General features: G+C 33.8%; 1 protein-coding gene across 1 annotated transcript; it reads right to left on the minus strand.

Moving 5' to 3' along the window:
* Positions 1 to 845: 845 nt before the first annotated feature.
* On the minus strand, positions 846 to 24,560 carry LOC117101351 (integrator complex subunit 6-like). Its single transcript, XM_033241324.1, has 17 exons — positions 24,266 to 24,560; positions 24,017 to 24,091; positions 22,000 to 22,149; positions 19,601 to 19,690; positions 19,072 to 19,261; positions 17,904 to 18,032; positions 17,430 to 17,552; positions 13,401 to 13,612; positions 12,610 to 12,762; positions 11,696 to 11,828; positions 10,920 to 11,014; positions 10,512 to 10,705; positions 8,994 to 9,259; positions 8,029 to 8,177; positions 6,725 to 6,977; positions 5,961 to 6,284; positions 846 to 5,408 (listed from the first exon to the last, which is right to left on the minus strand). Exons 1-17 carry the CDS (start codon positions 24,374 to 24,376, stop codon positions 5,182 to 5,184), a joined length of 2,874 nt encoding a protein of 957 aa, XP_033097215.1. The 5' UTR covers positions 24,377 to 24,560; the 3' UTR covers positions 846 to 5,181.
* Positions 24,561 to 26,532: the final 1,972 nt, after the last annotated feature.

The raw sequence follows: 26,532 nt of genomic DNA on the forward strand, positions 1-26,532 counted from the left end.
TCGTCAAATACATTCTTGTATAAGAGGCTATTTGTATTCATAAGATATTATATTTTTATAACTGAAGAGGGAGAAGCGTTTCGATTTCTACTTAATAAAAAAAATGATAAACATTCCTATGAGTTTGACCAGATAAGAGTCAAGTGTTGTACTAATGTAAAAATGTATTCATGTAAATATTCAACAGATTTAATTATTAGTTAAGAATTTGTAGAAGTATTGTTCAAGAGTAAATATTCAACGATTATTTGACGCATGTATCTTGGTAAGCTGCGTAGGCCTATTCACTTATTTAAGCCATTTTCTTACTGTAGATACCGAATGACAAAAAGATTAATAAAACAAGAAATTATTGATTGTGTACAGTTTCACATTATTAGAGGGGGAACTTGTGTGACGTGGTTGTTAATAAGTGATGTCAGTAATAAATACTCGATATATCTTTCGATTGTTAATATTTCTTTAAAAATGAATACAATAATACAGTTAGTATTAAAGTATAACAAAACAAAACTGTTGAACGATGATCACATTCTAAATACGGTTCTCTGAAGTCGTTTTAAACAGAAATGATTTGAATCTGAGGTAATCCATTTTGAAAAGCACGTTTCTGCATCATTGGTAGCGTCGCACAATGGAACAATAAAGACAGCCTACTGATTAACTCTAAAACGCAGGGTAAATATAGTTTAGTAGTACTCCCTAGTGATTTACAGTCTATTAATGTGCAGTTCAAGGTTCTGCACCCTTTTCCCACTAAGTTCATCATATTGTAAACATCATAATTGTAAACAATGAATATGGCTGGATGGACTCGAGACAATGTAAGCAATACAAGAGACAACTTCATGTTTTTCTAACAAGAAATTTATACAAAACTCATTTCAAAATGAAATAAATAGATATGTACAACTTTATATTCTCTTTTTCGAAACGACTCACCAATTGCACTAATTCAGACTCGAAGTGTATGGAACATGCACGATTGATGAAATTCTTCCCAATTTACTAGAGAAAACTGACCCGGATGTACATAAAAGATTCATGAACTACCATAAAGTAGCTCATAGATGCTAGTAAAAGTTTTGGCACAATAGATTAAAGAAAACGTTGTTGGGTTTAAATCATTCCAAAATTTGTACTCTACTAAAACTCCACTGGCATATTTTTTTGACAACATATTTATTCGTGTGAGGGTTTAGACACTTAACATAATTAGAGCCTATCATATGTTCTGTCCACACTATCAAATTCAAAACTATATAAGGGCATGATGTGATGTCTTTATGACCATATTTAGACATGTCGCATGTTTTTGTCAATTCAAATTTGGTAGTGCAGAGAGGACAGATCAGAGAAATGTAATAGGCTTTTCCAATTGCAGTTGAAAATTGCTGATATTTTGTAGCATCAAATTTTGCATTTCATAATACAATAATCATGTCATATTAATTTTTGCTGTATTGGAACCAGATGAAATTGTTTAGGAATAAGGATGTCATCATCGTCTTTGTTTACAATGGATATCAGGCTAACTATTCATGAGGTTTGTAAACAAACCTCGACGGATATCGTTGATTACGATTCTTCAACTTTACTTCTGACAAAACAATGCATTTAAAAAAAAGCGATGATTTCATTACATTACTTCTGATGATCGAACATATCAAGATAGAAGACCTCAGTGAAAACAATTATTTTTAAAAAAATTTCAGACTTTGTCCAACCATTTCATAATATACCTAATAAATTATGTCACTTTGCAATGGTGACTTGTCTTGAACAATAAATTTGCAAATTCAAAATTCTGACTAGTTACAAAAGTACAATTGGTTTAAGGGTGACAATATCATTTGATTATACAATAAAACTATGTCCAAGTTAGTGTACTGCTGGAATTGGACATGTCTGTGGAATATCATTAAAAAGATCAGCAAAGATAAAGTTTACTGTGGAAACCTGAAAATTGTGTAATTTTGCCTCATGGTTATCGTAGTAGTGAAATTCATCATTCATCATTTAAACAATTCACAAATTAAGACATATTTGAAGATTATGAATTAAAACTCATTTTTGCTCATTCTACCATCAGTTTATAATATTCATTCTAAATCTGGTGATTTGTTACCTTTACAAGGCAAACATATCAACGATTTATGGCATAGATTTTTAAGATTTGATCTAACAAATTCGACGAAAACATTAACATTGAATTGACAACAACACAATCAATAAGTTTTGAAACCTTTTAATTTGGTTAAAATTCATCGTTTCTATTAGACACTATATAAATTAAACACAACATTAACAATGAGGGCACTCTTAGGATAAATATTTTTTTTTCAAAACAATTTTGGCATAAAGGAAGTTGGGTCTAATTATACGAATTGGGGAAAAACTACTTCTATTTGGGAACCAATTGTTTGGAAAGAAACTGCCTCTGTTGCAATACCATATCAATTGAAAAAAAAAAAATTCACAATTTCGGAGATCAATTTTGTCAGGAAAACAATTATCCTTGTTGTAACACTGGAAAAAAAAAAACACCAATTACAACAGTTGAAAAACTAATTGACACAGCTCTCCATATTATACTGGTGAAACAGTGTGGAATGTTGGTAGCGCAAAATATAAAAATAAATTTCAACAACCCATCTCTTTCAGGCAATCCACTTCCCCTTAATGTCAGGCTCTGGAGGAAAAACATTTTTTTGATATGTAGTACAACTGATTTTTTTTAAGACACAAAAATGGGTATTTGAAGCAAAAAATTGGTAACGGTTATTGAGATACACATTTTTGAATATTTAAAAACTGAGGAGAAAAGGGGCATAAGCAACATTTTCCACGCCCCTCCCCCTGTTTTTAAATATTCAAAAATTTGTATGCCATTATAATATTTCCTAAGTTTTTTTTTATCAAGTACCCTTAGAAAAATCAGTACACCATATCAAACATTTTTGTTATCCGGAGCTTGGCTTTAAACAACATATCAAAGATAATTGGGAAAAGAATATCCAGATACTACTGTACCAATATGTTCATGTATCTTATTAGGATGTCCAGCATCTAATCCATTGAAATATAAATTTCTCCTTGAAATTGTCAACCTGCACATGTCATATACTTTTTATCTTATACCATTAGGAAGATCTCCCTGATATTAACTTCAAACTAACCAAAATATATCCTTGAGTCTGCACATCTTACATTACTATAGCTCTGTCTGATCTATCAAATTTTCTTTGATAAAAAATGTTGTATGCCCATATACATATAGCCATGATGTGCCTATATATGGTCATGATGTGATGTCATCGTGACCATATATAGGCATGTCATATGTTTTCATCAAATAAAACTTGTTAGTCAGGACAGGGCTTAAAAACTTAAACCCTCTCCTGTTTTAATACTGGTAACAATCAAGTTTCTGTACTTCCTTTTTTTTTTGTATTTATATGATAGCAAATTGATAACAAAATTGCCACAGTCACTGAGGTAGTGTGCAATTGGCTAGAGTGTTGCATGTAAACAAAACTTAAATGCAGGGTGTAACAGGAATAAACTAATACCCTATTCAGACTGTCATCACATTGCAATTGGTTGTAGCAATTGTGACAACCAATCACAATCATATGTGAAAGCTCACCGATAGTAATCGATATCGCAATTGTTACCCGTTGCGATTGGGTACTCCAATCTTTATTACTCCCGATTACCATGGGATCCAATTGCAACAAATCACAACGAATTCCACAGGCACTGTTTGTATACCAGCCCTAAAATGTGATGTTTTTTGCATTGGTCTGAATACGCTCATTGATTACGATTGGGATTAACCAGTTTTGGATTACATCGCAGCAATTCACACAAGAGTGTAGGCTGAATAGGGTATGAGACACACTCCTCTTTGGAAAGAAAAATAGGAGGAGTTAACCATGCTACCCCAAGCCTAAAGCTGGACATAAACTGATTCATACGACGGTTTAAGATAAAATACATCTTCAATCGGAAATCCCCATGAGCTTTCTCCAACCAGAAGCTGTCTGCTGATTGCTGATGACAGAATGAGCAGATAGTCATTAAAAAATGATTCATTGTGCGTGCTACATTCTTCAAAAAACTGCGTCAACCAACAACATGTAGTCTGTGCCAAGCTTTATGTGTTAATCTCAAGTATAACATGCTCATTCCAATTGCTTTGGAGGGATCATAACTACGTCTTGAATAGGGCGATTTGTAATGTAGCGCATGGGCTACAGTAGGCATGAGCAGTTTCTAGAAAGATATTATTGAACCTCTCATGCACTGCCATTGCAATAGAGGGCCTCTAATTCGTTACCCAGCACTACCAGTACTGTAGTAAAGAGAGGACCACCCTATGCTTTGTCCACAGTATCATGCTTTTTTGTTTTTAGCTCCGATGAGCTCTAGAAACACTCGGCTGATCGATTAATAGATACTCGGCTGATTGATTAATAGATCTTTTTTGTATGGGCAGCCGTTAGGGCCAATATACTCTACTGCCCAGAGCCGTAGATAGGGAGAGTTTGGCCAACTTGGTGCATGGCGCCATCTTGTTACCAAACAGCGTGCGTATTAGCTTTATAACACTGATGCTGCATAAACTTTCTTTTATTATTCTGTTCATGAAGACAATTCAATTATGGGATTTTAATATATCCTATCATGTTAGTTTGTGGTTCGTCAATGTTTGGTTTTGGTGACAACATGGCCGGTGTAAGTCATGTGATTGCGATCCACCCAATCACACGCGCGTATAGCAGAATTCTGTGAAACCGAGTTGGTCAAACTCTATCTACGGCTCTGCTACAGCCTCTATTATACTGCAATCATTGGAGCTTGCAAGATTACGAGAACTAGTTTTTTAGTGTTGTTGCCTCACTATGTTGCTTCAGAAGGTTGGAACATTCTGTTGAAAAGCACTTTAACCAAAACAATCTGCTGCCTTAAAACCTGTAATATCGAATCATTGGTTGCATTGAAGTCTACAATATTACAACTTAAAAAGTATCTCCCACCACAATACCCATCAATCAATAATTCATATTGTCAGTGTCTCCAAAAGATTTTTCTAATGAAACAATTTCCTGTTGAAACACATGTTGTATTCGAAATCCTCAATAAAATTGTCTTTGAATTGCCACAATACAAAAGGTGCTACCTTTTTGCCAAATTCTTCTTCACATGGTTATTCATATTATTATTGCGCTGTTTATTTAAGTTTTCTTCGTGTTCCACAACAGATTTCTGGAACTTGATCAGCATTTCTATGAGCCGCCTCTTCTTGAATCGACCAGCTTCCCTAATGATGTTATTAATAAACAAGTATTTGGTATCAAGGTCACCTTGGATGTTATTTAGATTCTCAAATATTTTGCTATAATCTAGAAGAGAGAACAACAAAATTAGTATTTCTTAAAAACGTTTGCATGGCGAGTATCAATAACAAATACTTTTAGTACACCATGTGTAAAAATGATTTTTTAAATTTTTTTAAAGTAAAACCACTGGTTGGTTGTCTAGGTGAGACTGCTCTCAACGTCATCAGGAGAATCTGCTCATTCTCCTGATGACAGTCAGAGCAATCTTGCCGAAATGTCGAGACAACCAACCAGTGGTTTCACCAAAAAAAAAAAAAAAACATTTTTAAAACAGGTTTTATGATTTTGCTAACAAAATTAATATAATGATCTAGAGAAAAGCTGATTAATATGTGAATGTAAGCATGATAAAATCCTACTTAATCAGGAGTGTAAAATTTGTATTATTTTTTCCATTTTTTTTCTACGGGGATGGTAGGTTAACAGGTCAATTTAAAATATAATCACGATTATCAGCAAGCAACGGGTTCATGAAACAAGATACTATATATGAAAAAAAATCCTGCCGTGACACGAAAAATGGAAAATAAAAAGTTATCTGGTTTTTTAACTTACCCCGTCCTGGTTTTCTAATTTCTTTGACTATTGCCTGTTTTAAGGTTTTATTAATTTCGTTGATTGCAGCCCGACTAATGATTGCTTTAGGTTCTCCACATATCGCCCTCTTTTGATGTTCCAGGTTATTTATCGGCCTTCGTTGAGTGTTATTATTAACAACTTGCTCTGAATTAAGTTCATTATGATTAAGTGACATCATCTCTTTGTCTTCGAGCATTTGGATGGTATCGATAGTATTGTTGATTGAGGATGCAGGAAGAGGTTCAGGTTTTATGAGAATTACATCTGGTGGTTTATCATCTGCTATTGGTGGTGGCTTACCTAAAAATAGCACAAAATTATAAAAGTATTTTATCATTCTGCTGCCTTAACAATGTTATTGAAACACTGTGTGGACTTAACAACCACAACTACAGCAACAAGAAGACCAGTGGATGGAATTGATTGTACCAGGTTCAAAAGGTTAATGGATCTCTAGGATTCAGTGCAAACACAAGTGATTACCATCAGTGCAGCTGACTGAGCTATGCTGCTTTCAAATCTTTCTGGTGGTAAATTAAGCAACACACATCCCCTACTCTCTTACATTTTTAACATGCACATTGACCCAAGGATTAATTTGTATCATCCAAGAAAAGTGTGTTACTCTTAATCTTACATTTCAGCCCTCTAGCAGAAACACAAGCAGAATTGAACCAGGAACCAAAGATAGACTATCATTTTACTCTGTAATTGGTGAGTGTAAATAATTTAAAAATTACCCTGACTATTCTGGTCAACAGTTGGTTTCTTTTCCCGTCTTTGCACTAACTCTAAGTAGGGTTTTTTAAGAATTCCTCCTTGTACACTGCCCAACATGGCTGGTGAGTTTGGTCGACGACTTGGTGGTGACGGTGTGGATGGACGCATTCTTTTAGCTGCTGGTGAAGTCGGTGGAGTGTCAATGGATCGCTTGTTCCTTTGTTGTGGTGCCGTCATTGTGTCGTTTAGGTCTGCTTCATCAACCATCATTTTCTGGAGAAAAAAAAATGTATTTATAAACAAATTGGAGGAAAGGCAGTTTTTTGTGTCCTTTAGGAAATGTACACATACCTATACATGTATAGTTTCTCTTATATAGCAGTAACCAGGTTACCTGTATGCTAAACCTAATGTCTCATAATCAACTCTTCAGCCTCAGATCTTTTAACATAAATATCTTTGCACATATATGCCACTCTAATATTGAATGAGTGTCTTTTTAATTGACAGCCTAAACTGCAAATGCTGGATTAACTATTCCACACTTTCTTTTTAGTTCATTTTTGTATGGCGCTTTTAACAAAGCTACTCACATTTACTATAATCGAGAACCAAACACCATCACTTCATTCACAGACAGCACAAAACACATGTACAATATTATCATGTTAATAAAACCATGTCAAAGAATCAGATCAGCTCTGGATACCTATAAATCAAGGGTTGGCTTGACTAACATAAAAACTTTTGTTTCTCAAAAGAGTTTTAGCGAAGGTGATTTATGTATATTAAGAGGCAACTCATTCCAATATTGAGTTCCAAGACAAGAGAATGAAGTTTCCAGCCTTGGTCTTTATAAATGGAACCACAAGCCTATGGGTGTCCAGAGCAGACCTGAGTCCACTTTGGCTGGTAATTAACACTTATGGTATGCTTCAGGTCTACTAGGGTGCTCTTGTCAATTCCTATCTACAAAGATTTTATGTACAGTACTTAATAATAACAATATATTTATTCTTATATAGCGCAGAATGCTGGAAACCTCTATGCGTTTTACATTAAAAGCAAAACTCGGATCAAAATTAAAAGAAAAGATGATTACAACAGTAAGCGAAAATTAGGTTAATTTTATAATTGATTATTTAATTTTTATAATAATGTTTAATTATAAAAAATTTTAACCAAGGTTTTATCTCAATTACCTCCTCATGCCATTTTGTTATCCTTTTCTATTTTATTTTAGATTTCTTATCTATTCAACTATTTCACTGTTTAAATTTTCTTATGTGTTTGGCTTGTCGTTTCTTTCCTTTAGTTTTCCTACCTTGTCCTTTTCCGAAGCCAACTTGAATGGATTTCCAAACATATGTAAACGTGCTGGAGGAGGATCTGCTTCCCGTAGTGGAGTCTGCATCCTCTTCAGGTAGTCCTGGTAGTTGCCCATCTCCGCTATTGGGATGTCATGAAGTTGGTCTATGGGTGATAAAAATATTTTTAGAAATGAATTGAGAACAAATTTTTAAATTACACTGGTAAATTTATTCAAAAAGCCATAGTTTTGATTGCTAGATTTGGATTTTATCAGTCATAATTGTACATTCCCCAATTAAGCGAGTAAATTGGCTGAGCGGTTAAGACGGTAACCGTGACATACAACTATAATATCGGCGCTGGTTCAAACGGCACGCTCGCCTATGGTTCTAGTGGTGGAACATGTCTTCTCGGATAAGGACTCTAAACCATAGGTCCAGTGTACACAATTGGCTCGTGTGCACTTTAAAGAACACAGTACATCCTTCGAGAAGAGTAGGGGGTTACCCAGGTGTACGGGTCCATTTTAGCCCCGTCTGGCCATAGAACAAGCATTTACGTCGCGACCCATGTCAGGTATCCTACCTGTGAATCCTTCTACTACCCTACGTAAGCAACATCATACACACTAGCTACATAGTGACTCGAGAAGATGAATATTCATCAATTACACGAAAGATTTGTTGTGCTTGATATATACTTAGTCTTAGGAAGCGATGGTGGTTTAGGTCGTTTTTTTTCAATCCGGAGACCTTACTTCAAATCCTATGAGGTACCATAATTGTTTTCTTATGATTAAACACAACTTTACTCCCGAAGCAGACATAAACAATTTTTAGCCACATCCTTTAGCAACAATATAAAAAATTTACATACAACACGATGGTATCACGTTTTATCATCAGATTTTAAGGAACTATACAATTTTTTACATTATTTCATATGCAAATTTATAGTGAATAACAAAAGATTGCTTACCACTTTCTGTGTGTTTAATACCCGTGGCTGCCACTCTCATCAGGTTTTTTCGCATCCGCTGAAGTTGTTCAACAAGATCTTTACGTGGGATATCAAATGGATTGTGATAGACTTGCTGTTTCACGGTCTTATGTATTGGCGCCGCAAAAGAGAAATTGTGGAATAAAGAGATGTTGTTATCAGGCCTTGATGTCACCGTTTCGCCTGTTATACTCTGAAGAAGTTGCTGAAAATCCTTCCGAACAGCTAATGAAGGCATTTGTGATCTGAAAGTAATGAAATACACTAACAATTTTTTTCATTTAAATGGAAATCAATTTTTTTTCACTGACTGACATCAATTACAGAGAGTTAAACAATCACTCTCCAGGAGACGACAAAAATCTTCCAAGAAACATCAACCAGAAGTGACTACAGTTGAAAATGGGGCCAAACCTGATTAGAGAAATCTATCTGTAATTCATTCCATGTTGTATTTTATTTATATTTGCGTTGTGGTCCTTTTATATAGATAAATATATATATATATCTATATATTTTGTTGTCAATGTACTGTTTGTTGTTTTTGTCCTTGTGTGAATTGGCTTTCCTTATGTAAATGTCTTAGTGTTGTCCTTTTCTTAATGTATGTTTAGATGTTTTTCTTTTTGTCATAATGCTAATTGATTTTGGTGTGTTGTCCTTTTTTTAATGTACGTTTAGATGTTTTTCTTTTTGTCATAATGCTAATTGATTTTAGTGTGAATATTATGCTAATGTCTTTTTGTTTGTCCTTTTCCAAATGTACGTTTTGTCGTGATTCTAACTGTTGCTGATTTTTTTTCCTCCTGTGTCAGTCCTTTTTCTCTGTGTTTTGATTTTCTCGCTTGTTGCATTTTAATGATATTTTATCTTTTAATAATCTTGTATTTTGTACATTTTGTATTACAAAATGTACAAAATACAATGAATTGCGAGTAGATTTAAAATCTACTCGCAATTCAGTTATATTTTACTGCTATGAGTTTTAATAATAAAAACATAATGAATGAATGCATCCTGTGTGATGTTTGAAATAAAGAGAACAACAATGAAACTGTACAGCATGTCTCCTCTAGCTCAGAGCCTCTATATTACCCTACAGTATCTTGTTTACAATTAATCCAAAATCTACAATTATTTTTGTTTCAATATTAATTGTAAACAACGACCGTCTATGTTACATCACAGGAGGTTATCAAGGCTTATCTTGACAAAAATACTGATAAAAAAGAGAATTTTAAAAATAGATTTTTTGAGGAAGTAGGCTAGGATGATAGTGACAAAAGGAATATGTAAGCAATTGACAGGTTAGCCTAAGTAAGTTAGATAGATATTTTTGGTATACCGCAATAAATTAATGCAGTGGAGAAGTGTAATGTGATCTGCCAAGTGTTATAGACATTGATAAATCTTTAACAGCTTCTAAATATTTTAATCTTAAAATACACTTCAGAATTCAATTGTCTAGAATACATAATGAGAATACAAATAACTTACCTTTGTAAGACTTTAATACTGAGATCTCTGTGGGATCTCTTCTTCGGTATAAGTGAGGCCATTCTCTCAGCCTCAATTTTGGACTGCTGTTTTAATTTTTTCATGTAGTTTACAACGCTGTAGCTTAGACAGTTTTCAACGTTATCCGGGATCAAGTTTGGTGTACCCAGTCTTCGTAATGCTGTTCTCATAGGCTACATGATAGTAAAAACTTTGGTGAGTTGTTTTGATCAACAGTAATTTCTTTAGACATGTTTACTATTAGTCAGTGGTTGCCAGTAGTAACAATTTTTTAAACATTTTTATGGAGACCGAGTAGTTAATAGTAGCAACAATTTTATTATTTATTTTATTGCCAATGTCATTCTAGATAACATAATAAACTTATTAAAACTGATCTTCACATACCCCTAAATAGTAGCTGGGAACCTCCCTGAGATAAGCATCAAAACTCATCCTCCATTTGGGTGTAGGCTTCATTTTGTGCACTTTAATAAGGTCATCTGTAATAAAATAGTACATATTACCAACGTTAACAATAACAATTACCAAAATCGGGCTTGCCATCGTAAAACCAGCATCAGCGACCAAAAAAATGATAATTAACTTTTTAATAGTCTTATTATCCACATTATATGCTTTAAAATGATGGGTCATTGACTGGAATCGATTTACTGTAGCTATAATTATGAGTAAAAGTATTACAGCTTCTCTGTACTAAAGTATACTACAATACTGCCACATTCATATGCAAATCACCCAGTTTAACAATTAGTGACAATATGTTGGTTTTGGAATGGCAAACTTCATATGTGCTTTGAGCATTTGTAGATAAGTGAGCTTCATAATATTGATGAAATTGGTTATGATATTAATAACAGAAAAAGCAATAAAAATTATTTGATATAAATAAAATAAAATAAATTATAATAATAATTATATGTAGTACATCAAAAGTTACACACCATCAGTAGTAAAACTAATTATCATAAACAAAAGTTATCGGTGTTTTGCTTAACAATATCATTCAAAGTATTAAGTGTTATTACCACAACTTTTACCTATTTTAAATGTGTATATCTTTCAAAACAATAATAATAATAATTATAATTTAGGAATATTAATAATATAAGAGTTGATTGGCATGCTATTGGTAAAGAATAAATGTATGCATTAAATCTTACCAAGTAACGGAAGAAGAACTGGATAATTGTACGGCATGATAAACAGGTTCACATGGGCTAGGTTAGTACTTGCCTTCAGGTAACCAAATGGGTGACCTAACTCACTGTTCTTTCCACTGTTTTCAATAAATACCTACAAATAATAAGATTGGTTATATTAGTATGAATTTTTTTTTTCACAGCAATAGAGTCTTAGTTATTGGATGTAACAGTAGAAGAGTGGAATATCAATGACAAAAATAAATATCCATCCAATGTTAATAATGCTAAATATTTCGATGCTTGACTGTATTTTCCTTAAAAGTTGGTGACCTTGCGCATACTTTAAAAAAAATGTCCAATCTCAAGCAAATCCTGAAGAAATCTCTAAAGCAAGCCAGTGTGAGATGCTAGACAGGTCTGCAACTATAGAATGCTATTATGTAGAAAGCACAGCAAAAAGTGCTTACGCAAAACAAAGATGTATTCATCAATTTAATTCAATTCAATTCATTTTATTCAGTCTATTATACATAAATATAACAGAAATGTGCTTTGAAGCCAAGCGATCAAACATAAAAAAAAGTATTAAGTGATGTTAGAACAGTAAGATAAACTATAAAAACATTAAAAGACAGTAAAAAGTATTAAGATACTGTATATTATTAAAACACAGTACGATGACAAACGGCAAAGAGCAGAAAATGCATTAAAATAGTACAAAATCAGCCCTATATTGGCCAACAAAATTTATGCCCAGCTTTACAGAGATATGCCAAATTGTAGCTTTTGTTTACTAGTATTTTACACTGAGTAAAAGTTTTTACAGTGACATTTTTCGTTTTCGAACCTCCCAAGTACGAACTCTCTATTTTACGAACGTGGCTTGTGGCGAAAACATATTTACGAATGATTAAAATTGCCAGCAAACTTACCTGCCAACATATATTGTGATTTCTTCGTTCTAATATGTTCTGGGTTAAAGGTGAAGGTTCCAGTTCATATTTATCAAATGGCATATTATCAACTACCATTGGTTCACAGCTGGCGCAGGAGAATTTTACAGCTGGATGCGAATCCCTAGGTGGCTGAAAATAAATTAAAAGCATATCTCAACATAATTTTAATCCATATAGAATATTCCATACATGATTTATCAATTTACACGGTTTTTTTTTACTTTGTATACTTTGTTAATTATAATACTACAGATACTCAGAGGTCCTATGTCTCCCGCAAGTCATAGGAGTCTCCCGGAAATGAGGAAGGCATCCTGAACTCTGGCGAGCAAGTAAGAAATAAAAAGAAAATTACACATCTCCCGAAAATTCATGATACTTGCATGCTTTTACCACTATTTAATACTGTATTGTCAATTGTCTTCCGGAAGTCAGTGCCGAAGGGTATCACCATACACAGCAAAATAAAATCAGATGTGTTTGAAAAGCTCATTTAAACAGATATTCCGGATATGGATTCTTTTAACTTGGGAGCCCTGGATAGTTGATCTGCCATTTCGTTCTAATTTTAACTAGTGTCGATGCCTTAAACTTTGTTTCCAACTTATTTTGGTCTGCTATCCATACATTTTTTTCTTAACTTGTTCTTAATGTAGTTTAGTAGACTATTTTATGTTTAAAGTTCATTATTCATCTGATTTGTTGTTTAATATTCAAAAATACAACAAACATAATAATACTTGAAAGAATTTGTAACAAAGTCTTACCAACATTGGTGAATTTATGTCTGGCCAAAACGATTCTGGCACAGGCCAGTGACCAGACGGGAATCCAGTCTTCGGATTTGGACGAACATAAATCATACGATGACAGCTATGCCACGAGCTGTCAGGGATCGGTGATGGACCTCCTGGACGGGTAGCTCCGGGCAGAGCACTGATGTTTAAGGATGCTACTTCATTCCCTCCATCTTCATCACCTGAGTACGAAAGAATTTATCAATCAATCAATCAACAATGAACCAAGATATTTGTACAGCACACAACAATTTTTGGTATTATGTTATGTTTGATGTTAGTCAATTTTAAATTAAATTATATTTAGTAATTAAATTTTTATTTCATTCTTGGTCCAACAGCAAATGAGTCACTACTTTCAGGAAGGAATTAATGATGTGATGCTCCAACCGATTCTTTAGTGAGAGGTATTTCAGTTGGATCAATTCTCCTGGAATTATTCCAACTATTGACTTTCCATTTTTCAATTTTTTTTTCTAAATAAAAGCTGGAGTGACTTGTATTTAAGTATAATTAAGTATGCTGTAATGTCGACTATTACAAAAAAAAATATTTGTACAACCATATACAGTACACATACACCTCTTCTATCAAGATATGGATTATAGATACAATAAGCTTGTTCAGTATAAGGAACCTTTTTTCTTCAACCAGGCAATTGTTTTTCGATACTATTTGAATTAAAAGATGTTATGGTATAAAACCTTTCCCACATTTTTCAGCCTCTCAATTCTCTAGACACTTAATGTTTTTTTTTTCAATGCTGAATAACCATTTATAGTATGACTAAGAATACCTCTACATGTAGTAGAGAAAGTTGGAAATTGTTCACTTATTGTTATGTTTTCCAGTGACCAAGACAACAATAGTAGTGTAGAGACAGTACTATTAAACAATTATTGTCCCGTTCATTATAATATAATTATAATAATTGCATTACATTATTAAAATAACATTAAAAAAATATTATTCCAGTGAAGAGGAGGACAATTAAAAAAATACAGGATACCTCAATGTCGAGGAAGTCAAAAAGGGAAGCTGTTAATAACTTTATAATGAAGACCACACAAAGACTTAACACTGAATGTGTGTATACAGTAGGAACAATCTGAGGCACAACGGCCTGCACAGAGCTCACTCGATGATGCATCATTCCATGGCCCTGGGTCCAAACCAAATGAATGCATATATTTCTTAATGTTTGTATGAAAATAATTAATGTATATAAGGCTCCTCACCAACATAAAATAGACAGTTAAAATAACAGAAACAATTGTAAGAATATTGTACTATTTGAAATAAAAATAATATATTATAACAAATAAAACCAGTAAAAGCCAAATTGTCTGGCAATTAACTCAAAGAGATTCTCAAAAGGTGTTAAGTTTACATATTAAAATTAAAAGATTAGCATCCATACACTTACTGTATTTATTTTAATTCAAAATTCTATTGTACCAAAAACTAAATCATGGTTACTGTAGCCTCCCAGTAAAATAAGTTATAGAGGGACCTCACACTAAAGCTAATTATCTTTGAGATAAAATTTACTCTATTTCCGACACAAAATGGTCAATTGATCAAAAACAGTAGCCAAGTGGGTTAATCAATAGATTTTGAGGTGGTGCAGTTTACATTGTCATGCAATGTAATTTAAATGAATCTTCATGTCGTCGGTAGTTAAAATAAAAAATACTCTTAAAAAAATAATTGATCAGCCAGAAAAAAAAATAGGCCGTCCAAATAGGATGAAGAACTTGTCGCGTAGCGACAGTCAAGGGGAAAAGCCTTGAGCAGGGGTGGGTTTGGGAGGTGATGTCTCCCTCCTTAAGAAAAAAAAAAAAATAATCCTTAGTGTATTTAAAGGTGTTTAAATGTTGGAATCTTGTCTTCAAAGGAATAGTGCTGAATTAGCTATCACAAAGATATTTCAGTTATTGATATAGACTGTGCACGGTTTATGTGTTTACTCGCATTATTTTTCTAGGCTATGCAGATGCATCTTCGTCTCACGATAGTCTAGTGTAAATTTTACTCTAGGTCCTCCTAATCAAGAGATGTATAGGCCTAGGCCTACTGTTTTTTGTTGACTATTAAATTTAACTTGTTAACAACAAATCTGCTTTACGGTATTTTATGAATTAATTAATCAGGGAGTCACGAACAGGAACAATATCTCGGGGGATCCGAATCTCAAGTACTGTATTTGTAGAGCCACATGCTTGAGTTGTGGGCGACTTAGAACCATCCCTTTTCCCGTGGGGTATAAATGTTTTTAACACGACATATGGGTGTTGTAAGTAAACTTTTCACCGGGTAGACAATGGTTTAGCCTACCTTTTTAAGAATCCCACCGAATGTCAGTATGAAATGAACGTAAAGGTTAAAAATGTCAATAAAGGTTGTTTTGTCAAACGTATATATGATTTAGCTTTAGTTTGTTGCAACATTCGATAGATTCGAAGAAGGTATATAAAGAATTTGCTAAAGGTAGACCAGGCCAACTAGGCTAGGCCGAGCTGAGTAGGCCAAGCCATCACGGTAAAAGTGGCTGTCATAAATAATTGCTGGCAATTAAAATAATCGCTGGCAAACCCTTGATCTAGAGATATAATACAAGAAAAATAAGGGGAAAGGGAGGTGTGGCTGCTGCTATGAAGAGTTTACTGAATAGTGAACAGCAGCCTGTGCTCAAGGTTGTTTCAGATAAAATTACAGGACATACTTCCAAATGAATTAGAGAAAAGTGGAAGGAAATCATAGAGCAAAGAGTAGGATCTAAATGTCATATTATTGCGATATTATGGCAAAATGGAAGCCAGTGCTTTCACACAGGATGGAACAGAAAGCTGTACGTACCGAGAAAATAAAGGCATTAACATCCTTTATTGCAAACATAAACCAGGGTTTAAGGTTGCATTTGATGTCAGCAAGTATAAAAGTTTGAAGAGCCATTTGAATAAATAAAAATTGTTTACTGCCAAATACAAATTATTGCCTCCTGTAAAAAGTAAACCTTAATGGGTATTGAAATAAAATATGTTATTCCTTTACGAAGGAATTCAATTGTATATAATCATTTTTCTTAATTATCTCTATGTTCTGTATAATTTGTACATATTATAAATAATCAAATAACAAACATAACAACATAAACAACATAAACAACATAAACATAAAGAAATTGATAAACACTTTAAATTTATATTATAAGATTTGGCACACTTGAAAACTATGCTAGTCTTTATATTTTATTAATCATCAAAATCAAGTATTATAAAGAATACTATTATTTTACAGATTAGATTAAATATTTTACACTTAAGTAGTTTTATGTCTTTTACTAAGCTCTTGGTTTGCTCCTACATACTATGGTAGTTGGGCTATATTGTAAGTATTATGTTAATGTTAAAACTATTTTCCTTCTGTTTGAATTCTGTTTAATGATTCATGTGGTTATACTGTATTCATATATTTAGAAAGCAGTAAATAGATTTGATGTTATCCTGATGAGTGTAAAGTTAATACAAAATAACAGTGGCAGATCAAGAAATTAAAAAAAATATATGTAGAAATGGTGGGTCACCTCAGCCCCACCATGGTTGGGGGATGAGGTACAGTATGGCTATGACACCTCTAGATGACCAGAAATGTCAATCTCAGTTCTCCTCCATTTTTATATCAATTTCCGAAAATTCAGACGGGGGTGGGGAGCTGGCCATTTCCCACTCTCTTTGAATTCATCTCTCAATAATAACAGAATAATAATAGAATTCAACCCTTTTTGTGTGTGATTTTAATGTTGCTGAATTTGTATATCTTAATAATTTTAATGTATTGCAACATTCTCGCAATTCAGTTTTCTTTTTGTAAGTTAGTGCAAGGAAATGAAATAAATTAAACTTGAAATAAATAACATTAAGTCAAACTTAAAGATGATTTTATACAGAAAATGATAAAAGAATTTCCATTTGAGTGGTCCACTAAATGATAACGTACCAAGTTTCTTGTTGTCACCTTTATTCTCTTGGTTGACCCCATTCATATGGTTGCCATCTAGTGTCTGTAGTGATTTGGTAGTTGTGGAATTTGCATTCCCTGTTATTGCTGTGGCTTTATATGCTACAAATAAAATTAGTGAGAATATAATTGTTAATAAATGTCTACAATAATAATTATAATATGTATAGCAGTTTGAACAACTGTTTAGCTATAGTGAAAATGGAATTTTTGCAGGCTACTTATTGCTAGTGAAAATATTTTGGCCTTCCAAGTTCCTAAAAGAATAGGGAGCTTTCGGTTGCATGACGACTGTAGGAAAAATTGTATCTTTTCTTAACTCAAACCTATGTAAACAGAACAAAAAAATATAAAGCAAAGTGTCTTATTGGCAGGCCTTAATTGTTCACCTTGCTCCTATTACTTGCCAATAATATACTGAAATATCTATGTAAATGAGTGTCTAATACTTACTTTCCTGAATTGGTTGAGGGTCAGGTCCAATTTTTTCAAAATTTAAAACAACACCACTCTGCATTTTCTGTGATAATGACTCTAAACATTGATAGAGCGTCTTCATCGAATTTACCGTGTAAGAACGACCTAAGATAAAGACAAGTGTGTAAATAAAATAGTTAAGTGACACAACAATCTTTTATAAAGGTCATTAATACAAAGTTTTAGAAACAAACTGTGACCCCTCACATGTTGAAACTTTGACAATAATGATAACAGTTTCCTAAAAGGGTGTGGTATTCAGTCTTGTGGTTGCATGTAAAATAGTAAAGACCTCTTTTGACTTTAGAAGAATGGAAAATGAATTTTTTATTATAATTATTATTATTATTATTATTTCCAGACACAAACAAATACAGCGACATACAAAATAGCACCTTTGCACCTACTGTAATCATGTACAGAAGGACTGCTTAACATTATAAATCCAGACTCTTCATTATTATCGTCGCTGCCGCCAACCCTAGCCCCCTTAGAACTTTTTCTCAGATTAACAAAAAGAGACATGACAGCAGGAAAGCATTTGACTAAAAACCTGGATAGAAACAATATCAAGATATTTGAAGAATCGTCACTGGATGGAAAGAAATATTTCCAGGTGGCTGGGAAGAAACATTGCCTGGTAGGTGTAATTAACGAAGCCAATGTTAACAGGAAGAAATGCTCATACACTGTAATACTGTAGAGAATAATGCATATTTCATGTTTGTTTTTCAAATTTGTATACTTTAATCAAATTACGTATTGATTTTAATCCAAATAAACCTGTAGGTTTCAACCCTCTAGAGAGCAGTCCAAAAATGAACTGCGAGATACAGAATTTGGGCTGCAAAGGCAAGATATCAAAAATTTTATAGCAATTGATTAAAATGTTAATGAGTGAATTTTGTCTGATTTCTTGCAAATCATTCAAACACAACACTGAAAAACGACCAATGTTTAAATTATGAAATTGCCATTTCCAGGAATCTTAGAGGAGTCATAACTCACAATTTTCTTAGCTCCAATCTGAGGTGGTTATCTCTGAAGCCAGCAGAATCTTCATTAAAGGTATCATTTTAAGCAATTTAAATATGGTCTCCACAAAGGTTGAGAATTGGGAAATTAAACAATCATGGATACTCACCCCCTGTTACGTCACACATGGACGTTATCGGAGAGTTGTCTACAAGTACCATGGATCCAGATGGTCTGTCTGCCTCCATCTTTTCTACACCAGGAATACGCAGTACAAGTGCAAACAACCGTTGATCCCAACGGAAAGGTTCCTTTGTTAAGTCACCACCGGGAATTGAGAAACTCATTGGTAGCTGAAGCTATAAAAATAGAAAGTGTTCGCTTTACATGGGTTTTCCTTTTCCTGATAATGATGAATTAATTACAAACACATTTAAGATTCCATACTGTACCGCACACAAAGTAAAGCCAATATGGCTTGGCTGAAGTAAATATACAAATAAATAGTCTGACAGATTATAACCTACCTAAATAGAGTTGAATCTCATGATACTGTAAGTGTAACAATTAATTTATTAGCTTTAGAATGCCTGAATCAAAATTGATTCAAAGGTATTCAGGAATTCTCAAGTTTCCAAATTTAATATCACACTGGGTAAATAGGCTTACAGTTGTACAGTAACTAAATTATTTCATACCTCATCATGTACACCAGTGGTGGAGGTGAGAGAGCTGCCGTCAGTTATTGCAATAATCATTGCAGGCTCCAAGTAGAATGGGTTACGTCCCTAATTTGGAAAGAACAAATATTTAAATAGTAAGAAATTCAACTAAATTGAATCATGATATAAAAAATATGTCTTGTAGAATATGACAACACCAAGATTATGGTCTTTACTGTACATTCAACAGTTATAGGAATCTGCAGAGACATGACAAAAAATGTATTAAACTTAACCATCCTGGATTATTGTACCACATTTTCTGATGATTTTTTTGATTAAAAAACAATAAATAATGCGATAACATGAAGAAAGCTTAAGTTAGACCTTTGTGGTGGCAGCTCGAAGAGGCCTACACCCTGCAGTTTGGTTCGACAATGTGTAAATACGATGAAGATGAAAATGCATAGGTGTGTCATCAGGCAAGGCAGACAGACTGCAATGGATGACAGCGGTCACTAAATGGAAACCAAGGAATGGTTTGTTTTAGGTACAGTACTCATGAGATAAGCAATATTGAGAGATTACACAGTCCCTGTAATTTGCATAATCATCTGGATAATGAAAGCGCAAATTTTTGTTTTCTTTACAGATCCTTACTACATCTACTAGAAGGTTATATTTCATAGACAAGACTTTTTTTTTATATACTTTGTTTAGTCAAGGCAATTTAACAAGCCACTAGAATGTTATCAAATAGCATTTTTCTATTATTTGCTATTAATGTTATACTATAGGATAAAAATCCACTCTTTATCATATATTACTTTAAAATATTAGTCCAATTTTTATGAACCAAATTGTCACTTTTAAAGCACTCAAGCTATTACCGTAGTTAATAAAAAAATGGGACTAGAAAGATATTTGTGCAAAGCATAACAAATTTAGTAATTACTGTAACTACAACAAACAGGTTCACAAATCAAAGTACAGTATCAAACAGTCTTGCTTTATGTTTCATAAGAGTTTGATTTACCAGCAGTGCAGATGCATGTTTATCCAAGCATTCAAATAATAGAAATATTATAATGAAACATCTTCATTAGGTTTAATTGTATGAATGAATGTACCAAAATAAATCATAAATCAATTAACATGTTGGCTACCAAAATTTGTTTGCTAGTTATTGCCCATTGCCAAAGGATAGAGGATGTCACCATTAAGAAAATAATTCTCCATCAACTTTAATAAAACACAAACAAACGTACAGTATATTTTTTTTTATATCATTGCTTCCAGGTTCTTTTCCGTGAACTGCCAGGGGCAAGAGTTTGTGTTAGCTCAACCACTGCCAGTATGTTTACGTGCAATACAAATCACCGTACTCGCGCGAATAAGCACCCGGGCGCTTAAAATAATTTTTGCACTTTTTGAGGGGCGCTTATTGGAACGGGGCACTTATGCGAACAGGGCGCTTATTCGAACGGGGCGCTTATCAAAACAGAGTGGAAATTCAGGGGGGGCTTATGGAAATAGATGAAAATCGAGGGGTTCTTATGAGAACTTATTAAATTCAAGAGGCACATTTTGAATGAAAAACGATCATAAAATGACATCAGGAAACTGCATATTATGGAGTGGAATGGTGGTGCGGCGGAAAAGATAATCGTCCAGAGAGCATGGCTTGTCATGACAAGAATGTTGTGAGTACAGTATTACCTAACAGCAGAATAGCAGATGAAATTAGTGGTGGTGGTTAGCTTGTTAGCCATCGGCCGATCAACAGAATGGCATGATCATTGCAGGTTTTCTTGAAAACTCAGATGAGAATGTGTTAGGTACAAATTGTCGGAAAAGCAGTAGGACTATGCTATAGAAAAATGTAAGAAGATGAGAGTTGGAAACATACTGTCTGTCCGGGGAGCTCTCATCTGTCCAAGATAAATATTCCTCATTTTGATATTGACTGAATGACTCCACTCCACACCTCAAATCATGCTAACATCCACAGTCCAGCATTGATTGAATTATTGAGGGGGCGTTTATTCAAATTAGAAGGGGCGCTTATTCAAACGGGGTGCTTAAGGAAATTTTCAAGTAGGAGGGGCGCTCATTCGAGAGGGGCGCTTATTCGCGCGAGTACGGTATGCCAGAAAAAAAAAATATTTGCGTTGGCCACGTTCTGGGAAAATCCAAAAAAATGGGTAGGTCAGTAGGAATTTTTATTTTTTATTTTTATGTGTTTATGCCTAAAGTAGAAAATCAAATAATACCACAAATTTGGATTCGCATTGCATACCATCCAGCAAAATAGGCTAGCCTTTACTTTTCATCTAAAGATACCATAAACAAAAGCACAGTAGATGAAAAACTTTAAAAAATAATTTAAATTTGAAAGGTAATGCAGAAGACTGCACACTTTGGAAAAAACTCACCAAACCATAGTTGTCGATGCCTGTGTACAATCTATTTACATTTAAAAGGTCAAAGGTCTTACGAAGAGCAAGCCCAATATTTGACAGACTGTTTGCTTCCAGGTTCTTCAATTCATTCATGAAGGTTGCATGGTTATCCTTCCATCCAGCCTAAAATGAAAAAAATGTTGTGTCATTATTAGATTTACTTGGACTGGATTTAATCAGCAACAAAAACAGGTAGGAGACACTTTGTAACCCAGAATTTTTGTAACTCTGCTGCAGATATTAGCAAGACAAGATATGAAATGTCTGCAAAGATATCCATCATTCAGTACACGTATGCAAATGTGTTTTCAAATAACAGGGGCAGATCAAGAGATATCTGAAAGGGGGTGGGGGGGGCGGGCAATCGAGAAACAGCACTACCCATGGAGCTGCCGGAAATAACCTCAGGGACATGTTTAGTGCTCTCAATAACTTCTTCTACTTTCTTTTTTTAACTTTCCAAAAGGGGTGGGTAGCCCGGCACTCTCATATTCGCCCCTGAATAATAATTAATGGATAGATAATTTTCTGTAGATGTTGACAAGAGTGGTTGGACGTGTTGCGGTTATGTTTCAGTCGGTGTGTCAAATTGTAGATCCCAATTAAAAAATCCCTATCCCTATTATTAATAAAATCATTATTATAGAAACTGAGCTTAAAATCGTCTTAAGTCCATTTTTTTGCTTAAGTCAAATTTATCCATACTGCTTAGCTTAAAAATTGCTTAAAATTATAAAGTCGATTGTACGTTGGTGCCATCTAATACAATTCTTAAGCCAAGATTTTGCTAAGATTGGGTAATAAATCAGCTTAAGATATTTATTAGGGACATCTTAACTTTTTTGACTTAAGACATTTGCTAAGCTGAGATTGATAAATTCCGGGCCTGGTGCCAAAATTTGCCCAATGGGGAAGTAAAGCTATATCCACACTAGCATATCCTATGTGAAAAATTAATGCGATATGTGGCTATGCCCATATTTGGGTGCAATACTAATGACATCATGCCCATATATAGGCACGTAACATCACACAAATTTGTCACAAAATGTCTGATACAGATTAGTGTGGACAGTGCCTAAACTGTAACCGGCAGCTAGAAAAAGAACTGCTCTCTTTTTATAGTTGGATGCAAATTTGAACAAAGAAAAATAACTTTTGTATTATCTGTTTATATTACTGTAATTTATCTCATAACTTACAATTTATTTTGTTCTGAACTGTTCATGTTAATTGGAACCCAAAATTCTGATGATAATGTTTGGTTGATTTAATTGAGGGCTGGCTGTAACCTCAGAATGCATGGATTCAAATGTTCATGAATTTTGATTACTGTTTTAACTTTTTTGAATGGAGACAAAAAAATCTGTTGGCTTTTCAATGAACAATGAATGTACTGTTGTTTTCAAATCCGAGGCCCAGGCTTACATAATAAAGTTACACAGGCGCTATTTGTACCACCATTGGTAAATTAAAAAAAGTTCAGCAAAATTTGTTTATAGGCCTATTTGTCAATATTATTAATGGTTTGCTTTATGTATGATGGATTTTGAATTGAATATTTATTTATTCAACAAATTTATAAAATGTTCATTTATAAAGACAAAAATACAAACTGGAAGACATGTTTTATTAAATTATATTATATTTGCTAGGCCCTATAGTACTGTCTTTAGCAGCAACAGACTCTGTTTTGGCCTCCATGTGTTGTGTACTCGTCATTCAACTGCTCTTTCAGAATATACATTATTTATATGTAAAATTTGCATATGAATTAGGTATCCCATCAGACATTGCTGCGAGCCTGCTGCACAAGAGGAAGCAGTCGATGTAAAATGCTCGTATATTTAGGAAAAAATATGGTGAAATCGTTGATGGTGAAGGAGGATTTCAGTGTACAATATTACATTTGAGATGCTCTGCCGCCGGATACCTTCAGACTATAAGGAGATATTTTATATAAAGCGAAATTTTCTGTGTTTGATTGTACCTTTATTGTGCCTGGTTCATCACAAGTGACGAGCATGTAGCGGTCACCTCTACTTGTTTGGTCGCGCATCCGAACCTAGCAATAAGAATAAATAGAAGTGTAACGAGATCTGAAAATACATCAGAAATCATAAACATATTAAGAGTTGTATTTTTTTGTAAAAAAGAGATTATTTAATGACCCATTTTAATTCGATAACAGCGAGTATTTATTGAAAATTAGAGACTTTAAAACCGGACACCCCCATACCTTCATGAACGTTTCCACGGCCCCTTTCGCAATGTCCAACATTGTAGTGCCCAAATGTGTCCGCTGATTCATAGAAGCACTGGTATCGACGAGAAAAACTAACACCGGCATCTTGAAGTTTGGTAATTACAGCATGGGTACGGTGAATTTCGGGCCAAAATACGGCCTCTAACAAATAAAATATACCTAATCACTGTCCCTTGTTTCAGATTGCTGGCGAGCTAAACGCTGCCGTTTGAGCAGCAGCACGCCACATCGGAGGGTCATGTGATCTCCGCGCCATGATCTTTGTGATTGGTTGCCGACCTAGTAAGATTTGCATATTTTGGAAGATTTGACGTCACGTCCTCACCATTATCCAGACGGAGTGCTACCAGACCTATTTATAAATCGTTTTGTTCTATGGATTTTACAAAATTAACCTTATTGATATGTAAATTACTTTGAACTTATTTACGTACTCAGTTTAGACAAAAAGATATTCAATCATTAGGTGTTTCCCGTGTGTAAAACAATTGTCTATAGTACGAAAACGAATACATGTCCGGGCCTATACATACTTTAGATATTAGACTAAATCTAATTTAAGTGAGACTAAATAATACTAATAGTGAATATTTAATAATAATAATAATAATAATAATAATAATAATAATAATAATAATAATAATAATAATAATAATAATAATAATAATAATAATAATAATAATGATGATAATAATGATAATAATAATACAGGGTAATAATAATAATAATAATAATAATAATAATAATAATAATAATAATAATAATAATGAATATTGAATAATAAATAATGAATAATAATAATATTAATAATTCTAATAATGATTGATCATTTTATTAAATTATGGCCCGGAACCTTCTAAACTCAAAAGACTTAAAAAGTAGGAGTATGGACAAGAGGGGTAGAAATATGTCGAATGATAGGTTGAAATTATTTTTCAATTTCAAATCCTTATTGTCAGATTGCCACGCCTGGTGTATCATTCCTCTCCTGAGTGGTTCTACTTTACACTCTTGTCGGGACATCGGGCTCACTTCACAATTGGTAATATTTTCCCCTCCCCATCGCCCTCTCCGGCAAATCCTGCCGCCACCACTCTGATCATCTGAATTTTGGCTTGCTTCGAGTGTTCCATTGTTGATAGTAAATTATAGTGGTTATATCGCCCTCTATAACTTTGGAGTTGTAGCAAAGATCTTACAAGACCTTTTATGGTTTTTAGTCATGAACGTTACGTTTCATAATTTTCATGGAGGATTTGTATTATAATGATAATACTTCAGTATTTAATCGAACATACACCTTTAAATCGATGGCACTCGATAAAGATTTGGTGCGTTCACAAGATACCAAATTAAAAAAAAATGATTCAAATTGATAATAAAATCATTGGAACAATATACACAAATGTTTCGTTTTTCGTTAATGCACTAAAAAATAAAAATTAAAAAACGAAACAGTTTTAGCACCCGCTTATAAAAACCAGTCGATCAAGAACCATGGTGAGCTGAGATCTGAATTCATACAACAATCTGAATTACCCTACTCGAGCGAATAAGCGCCCGGGCGCTTAAAATATTTTTTGCACTTTTTGAGGGGTGCTTATTCAAACGAGGCGCTTATTCGAACGGGGCGTTTATGAAAACAGAGTGGAAATTGATGGGGCGCTTATGGAAATAGATGAAAATCGAGGGGTTCTTATGAGAACTTATTAAATTCAAAAGGCATATTTTGAATGAAAAGCATTTATAAAAGGACATCAGGAAACCGTAAATTACGAATGGTGGTCCGACGGAAAAGATATTCGTCCAGAGAGCATGGCTTGTCATGACAAGAATGTTGTGAGTACAGTATTACGTACAGCAGAATAGCAGATTAAATTAGTGATGGTGGTCTATAGCTTGTTGGCCATCGGGTGATTGCATGTTTTCTTGAAATCTTAGATTAGAATATGTTAAAGGTGCAAATTGTCTAAAAAGGAGTAGGACTAGGCCTAGACAAATGTAAGAAGATGGAAGTTGGATATTTTGATATTGACTAAAGGAGAATGTGATTCCAGTCCACATCTCAAATCATGCCAACATCCACAGGCCCAGGATTGATTGGATTATTGAGGGGGCGTTTATTCAAATTTTCACGTTTATTCAAACGGGGTGCTTATTCGCGTGAGTACGATAATGTGAAAACCTAAAAAACCGATTTCCTCACTCCGTTCCGAATGGGTCACGGCCCATGCCAATGT

The sequence above is a fragment of the Anneissia japonica genome, unplaced genomic scaffold (assembly GCF_011630105.1).
Source record: "Anneissia japonica isolate Jap-2015-1 unplaced genomic scaffold, ASM1163010v1 scaffold2293_len299155_cov175, whole genome shotgun sequence".
Lineage (NCBI taxonomy): Eukaryota > Metazoa > Echinodermata > Crinoidea > Comatulida > Comatulidae > Anneissia > Anneissia japonica.